Below are 6,000 nucleotides of genomic sequence, written 5' to 3' on the forward strand. Positions count from 1 at the left end.
CTGAGTCCGAGCCCAGCGGAAGCCGAGAAATATTGAACATTGAGTTGGAGAAATTTGGGGCCGACCTCTCGAGCCCGATTGCTGAACCCGCAGCGGAAATCGAAGAAGTGGAATTGTACGTGGGCCATTCGGAAAAGATGGTTCGGATTGGAAAAAATATGGGGGCAGATCTGAAGACAAAGGTAATAGCTGCCATTCGGCAATACCATGATGTGTTCGCCTGGGGGCCGGAAGACATGCCCGTCTTGGATCCCAAGACGACAAAGCACTGCTTGAATGTGCAGCCCGAGGCCAAACCGGTGAAGCAGAAGAAGAGGACATTTATCGTTGAACGATAGAAGGTCATAGAGGCCGAAGTAAAAAATTGTTGGAAGCTAAATTTATCGAAGAAATTGAATATCCCGACTGGCTAGCCAACGTGGTGGTCGTCAAGAAGTCAAATGAGAAGTGGAGGATGTGCGTGGATTATACGGATCTCAATAAAGCATGTCCGAATGATCACTACCCCTTGCCCAGCATCGACCAACTGGTAGACGCCACGACAGGATATGAGGTACTTAGTTTTTTGGATGCTTTTTCTGGTTATCATCAAATTGCTATGAATGACGAGGATGTGCCCAAGACAGCGTTCATAACTCCGAAGGGAAATTATGCTTACATTAAAATGCCCTTCGGACTGAAGAACGCTGGAGCCACATTCCAACGAATGGTAAATAAGGTCTTTAAAGAGCAGATCGAAAGGAACATGGAGGCATATGTGGATGACATGATTGTAAAATCACTGTTCCAAGATCATGCCGAAGACTTAAAAGAATGCTTCGAAACGCTCCGGAGGAACAACATGAGGATCAATCCGAACAAATGTACCTTCAGAGTCTCCAGTGGCAAGTTTCTTGGTTACATGGTCAGTGCCCGGGGAATAGAGGCGAACCCAGAGAAGATCGAGGCAGTCATTAATATGGAACCTCCAAAATGCATCAAAGACATCCAGAAATTGACAGGCCGGCTCGCCGCCCTTCGGCGCTTCATTTCCCGGTCAGCCGAGAAGGCACTCCCCTTCTTCGCCGTGCTCAAAGGGTCAAAGAATTTTGATTGGGGGCCCGAGTGTCAAAGGGCATTCGAGGAAGTAAAAGAATATCTTACAAAGTCACCACTCTTGATAAGGCCCGATCTGAAGGAAAACCTCCAGCTGTATCTAGCCGTGTCCGACAGAACTCTGGGGGCAGTACTTGTGAAAAACTACGTAGGAAATCAACATCCCGTGTTCTACGTGTCCCACGTCCTCAAGGATGCAGAGACAAGGTACCCCAATGCCGAAAAATTCGCATATGGGCTGGTTATGGCCTCCCGAAAATTGTGACATTATTTCCAAGGCCGGACGATTCAAGTTGTTACCAGTCAACCTCTGAAAAAGATTTCAACAAGGCCCGAAGCCTCGGGAAGAGTCGTGGTCTGGTCCATCAAACTTGGGGAATTTGATCTCGAATACGTCTCCAGGACGGCGATCAAGGCTCAAGCTCTGGCCGACTTTATGGTCGAGTGCACCTTCTCGGGGCCGAAGGATCTTTCACCCGACGAACAACTAATTCGCATCCCAGGGAAGTGGAAACTTTTTGTAGATGGGTCGGTAGCCGGAAAAAAGTGTGGGGCCGGCTTAATTCTCTCCATCCCTGAAGAATTTGAGATATGCCAGGCTATAAGATTTGACTTCCCCTTGACGAACAATGAAGCCGAGTATGAGGCACTCCTCGCAGGGATGGAGCTGGCCCGAAGCCTTGAGGCGAAGCATCTAAGGGCCTTCAGCGACTCCATGCTGGTTGTGAAACACCTCATGGGGGAATATGAGCAAAGAGATCCCCGAACGAAAGCCTATGTTGCCAAGGTAAAAGATGCTTCTTTGTCATTTGAAACCTTTGAGCTGAGTCAAATTGGAAAAAAGAACAATGCTCGGGCAGACGCCCTTTCCAGGCTTAGCTTCGGCCGAGACACAGAACCTAATTGGTTCTATTTACCTCACCGAAGCCAAGACACCTTCGATCGAGAAGAAAGAATGTCTGGAGATTTGCCAGGGGAAAGATTGGATGACCCCCCCAGGAACTTTCTGGAGAAAGGCATTCTACCTCCAAACCGAAGAGAGGCGCTAAAAATAAAATACAGAGCGTCGAGCTACACAATCATTAATGGGCGGATATATCGCCGATCAGTCAGTCAACCCCTTCTGCGATGTTTAAACACCAAAGAACAGCGACAGGCTCTAGAGGCGGTGTACGAAGGAATTTGCGGCGAACACTTGGCCGGTCGGTCCCTCGCCTTTAAAATTCTCCGACAGGGATTCTTTTGGTCCACCCTGAAGGCCGACGCCATCAACTATGCAAAAAGGTGTGTACAGTGCCAACTGTTCGCCAATATCCCAAAACAGCCCCTAGAAGAGATGACTTCGGTGCTAAGTCCCATTCCGTTCGCCGTGTGGGCCGTGGATATTGTGGGCATTCTCCCAAAAAGCACGAGGAAAGAAAAATACTGCATAATTGCCATCGATTACATGACCAAGTGGGTCGGAGCCCGACCTCTCTCTGCCATTACCGAAGAGGCAGCAAAGAAGTTCTTCTTGGAACAGATTATTCTCCGGTTTGGGATTCTGAAGATCTGCATCTCTGATAATGGGACCCAGTTTATTGGAAACAAATTTCGTAAGTTCCTGCACCACTTCAGAATTGAACAGAGGTTTAGCTCAGTCGCCCACCCGCAAGGGAATGGAGCAGTAGAAGCGGCGAATAAAGTAATCTTTCAAGGAGTAAAGAAGAGGCTGGGAGAAGCTAAAGGAAGATGGGCGGAAGAACTCCCTTGGATCTTATGGGCCTAATGAACGACCCCTAGGACATCAACGGGAGAAACTCCCTTCAGAATGGCCTATGGAACCGAAGCCCTGATTCCAGTCGAAGTAGGCTTGGAATCATATCGAACTGAGACCTACAATGTAGAAACTAATAGCTTCGGGCTAAGGGCGAACGTAGACTTATTGGAGGAGGAAATAGAAGCCGCCCACCAAAGGAACATGAAATACTTGCTACAAGCGGCACAACATTATGACTTTAACGTCAAGAAGAGGTCTTTCGGAGTCGGAGACCTAGTCCTAAGGGAGCTGGCCGCATCTATGCCGGCCAAACAAGGAAAGCTTCAGCCTAACTGGGAAGGACCTTACAAGGTGGCTGAGGTCGTTCGCCCAGGAACATATAAGCTTGAAACTCTTGCAGGCGAAGCAATTAAGAACACCTGGCACGCCAGTCGCCTTCGGAAGTTTTATCAGTAAGAAATTTCTTTAAAAATTAAAGTTTATACTTGAATTTTATATATGAGAAATGTAAGCAGTTCGATTATAAATAAAGACACACTTTCTATCACATTCCTTTATTTACCAAAGCCGCGGCCGCATGAATATTATCTAAGGGCGATCCCTAAGACGATAAACTCTACGGTCGCCGCCTTTGTCCAATTTGTTAATGAAGCATGTATCATAGGGGCAATCCCACGAAAATCAAACATCCTTCACCACACTATTATAATTTAGTTTGCACGTAGAATGGCGAACGAAGAGTCTTAAGGGGCAATCATAAAATAAGCCCGTATCCTTCGCCCTTCACTTATTCGTGTGATATTAAAGAAGCCCGAAAGATACCCTGTCCAGGGGCAATCTTAGAAAAGGGCATGATCCTTCGGCCTCAATCACGCTTGTATTTACAAACAAATACAGAATGAAGGTGGCCTGGTCCAGGGGTAATCCCGAAGAAGACCAGCCGAAAATGACATGATGATCCAGGGGCAATCAAAGAACGATCAACATCAATGTTCCTTCGCCCAAGAGCAGCCTTTTAAAGCATTAACGTCCCGAAGTCACCTTCGGCCTTTAAACCTTGGGGCCGTAAGGGGTAGTAAGGCATTGTTAAAATTGCTAAGGCAAAAGCCGAAGATGCGATTCATTTTATTAAAATTGTTAAGGCAAATGAAGCTGACGATACAATTCGCTTTATAGAAATTGCTAAGGCAAAAGCCGAAAATGCGATTCATTTTATTAAAATTGTTAAGGCAAATAAAGCCGAAGATGTGATTCGTTTTATTAAAATTGTTAAAGCAAATAAAGCCGAAGATGCGATTCGTTTTATTAAAATCGTTGACGAATAAAATGCACGGTTGAAATAAAAGAAACAATGCTGACGAAAGATGAAAGATGCATTAAAATATAAAAGCCCGAAGGCTAGTTAAATTACAAAAGCTCGAAGGCAGGAGTATCGATTACAAAAAATAAAATTACAAGAAGATGAACGAAGAAAGCCGCTGCAAGAGTTGGGTATGACCATGGAAACACCAACGGCAAACTTCGCAACAAGATCATATTTAGTCATATCAAGCACCTCAGTGCTAAAAGCTTAGGCCTGAGGGTCTTCATCCGAGAGCTCTTCGTCTTCGCCGGAGGAGACAGGAGGGGCTTCAACTGCTGGCCGACCGATAGGATCCTCCAAGCTGTCGTCCACCAACTGCTTATAGTCCCAGTTCAGGCCATGGGCCTTCTCCAGGACATAGTCAGCGCCGAACTGGAAGCAGCGCTCCTTTGTCTGGTCTAGCTGCTTCTGCTTCTTCCGAAGCTCCTTGCGGGACCTCTTCAGCTGGACGTTCCGGTGGGAGATCCTCCAGTTCGCCTTCTCCAAGTCATTTTCCAGCCGGGACTTGTCCTCCTTCAGCTGGGTGGCTTGCCCGTCTAGCTCCTCTTTCTGGGTCTTCACCCTCCCGAGCTCCTCCTCGGCCGCCGTGACCCTCCTCTCCAGCTCCTTCACCTCGGCCATCCGAGTCTCCATATCCCGAACTTTGTCCTCCACGGCTGCGGCCTAAGGAGCAGCCTGCAAAAAAGATAAGACAAAAGCATTTGAAAAAGGTGCCGAAGGAAAAAAGGGCGAGCGAAAGAAAAAATGAAGAAAAATTAAAAATATACCAGGGACAAAAAGGACAGAAGCTCACTGCAAGCCTCGGTCGGGGAAGCCAAAGCAAAGGCCGGCAGATCAGCCGGGAGCTGGAGGCCGTGGCACAGGTCCAAAGCAACCTCCTTCGTAGACTGCCTCACCGGGTAGACGGTGTGGTCGGACATCAGCACACCCCATCCGGGGAGATAGGAATGAACGATCCCCTCTCGGCTGCGAGTCCTCTTGGAAGGGTTCCCTTCCCTCACCACCACCGGCTCGTCCTCATCAGAGGCCGCTGGAGCCTGACGAAGCGGCGTGACCCTCTCCACCTCGGGACTCTCCTCCGACTTCTCGGAAGGATTCGGCGTGGCCTCTCCATCAACAGCTTTCTTCTTCGCCGCCTCTTCTGCGGCCCTCTTTTCGGCCGCCCTGGCCTTCTTCCTCTCTATCAAGGCCTCTCTTGAAGATACTGAAATGTAAGCAGGATGCAAGTCAGCACGAGCATATATAACAGAATGCATAAAAAGGACAAATTATGCAGGCGGTGGAACAAAACTAATTAAAGAAAGAACGAAGGAAGAAGTTTTGTTACCCCCACCCCACAAGCTGAGGAGCCAGTCTCTATCCCGAAACTCCTCGGGACCCAGCTTGCTCACGTTGACGTCTACCAGGGCCGCGTAGTCCTCCTTCTCCCTCTCTGTTAGGCTCGGAGCGAGGAGCAGCGAAGGGTTCACGTACCGCCAGACGGACAATGGGGCCAATTTCCGACCACTCACGAAACACCAGTGAGTATGGGTCTGCTTGTTACTGGAGTTGGTGGCCGTCCAATCTGCCCGGCCAGCCTGACGAGCAATGGTATAAAATCACGGGCTCTTCGGGTTCTTTCGGAAGTCATAATGCCACCAGAATAGCCTCGGAGTTGGGCGAACTCCGGCATGAAGGCACCTATTCTGGAAGCAGTTGATATGGATGAACCCATTGGGATTCATCTGCCCCAGGGCGATCCCCATCTGTCTGAAGAGATACTTCACCATCTTCAGAATCGGCA

General features: G+C 48.5%; 2 protein-coding genes across 2 annotated transcripts; both read left to right on the top strand.

Moving 5' to 3' along the window:
* Positions 1 to 1,531: 1,531 nt before the first annotated feature.
* Positions 1,532 to 2,863, top strand: LOC141714647 (uncharacterized). The gene has a single exon (XM_074518154.1). It carries the CDS (start codon positions 1,532 to 1,534, stop codon positions 2,861 to 2,863), a length of 1,332 nt encoding a protein of 443 aa, XP_074374255.1.
* Positions 2,864 to 2,905: 42 nt separating this feature from the next.
* On the top strand, positions 2,906 to 3,310 carry LOC141714648 (uncharacterized). Its single transcript, XM_074518155.1, has one exon. It carries the CDS (start codon positions 2,906 to 2,908, stop codon positions 3,308 to 3,310), a length of 405 nt encoding a protein of 134 aa, XP_074374256.1.
* The last annotated feature ends 2,690 nt before the right edge of the window (positions 3,311 to 6,000 follow it).

Source organism: Apium graveolens, chromosome 3 (genome assembly GCF_009905375.1).
Source record: "Apium graveolens cultivar Ventura chromosome 3, ASM990537v1, whole genome shotgun sequence".
Lineage (NCBI taxonomy): Eukaryota > Viridiplantae > Streptophyta > Magnoliopsida > Apiales > Apiaceae > Apium > Apium graveolens.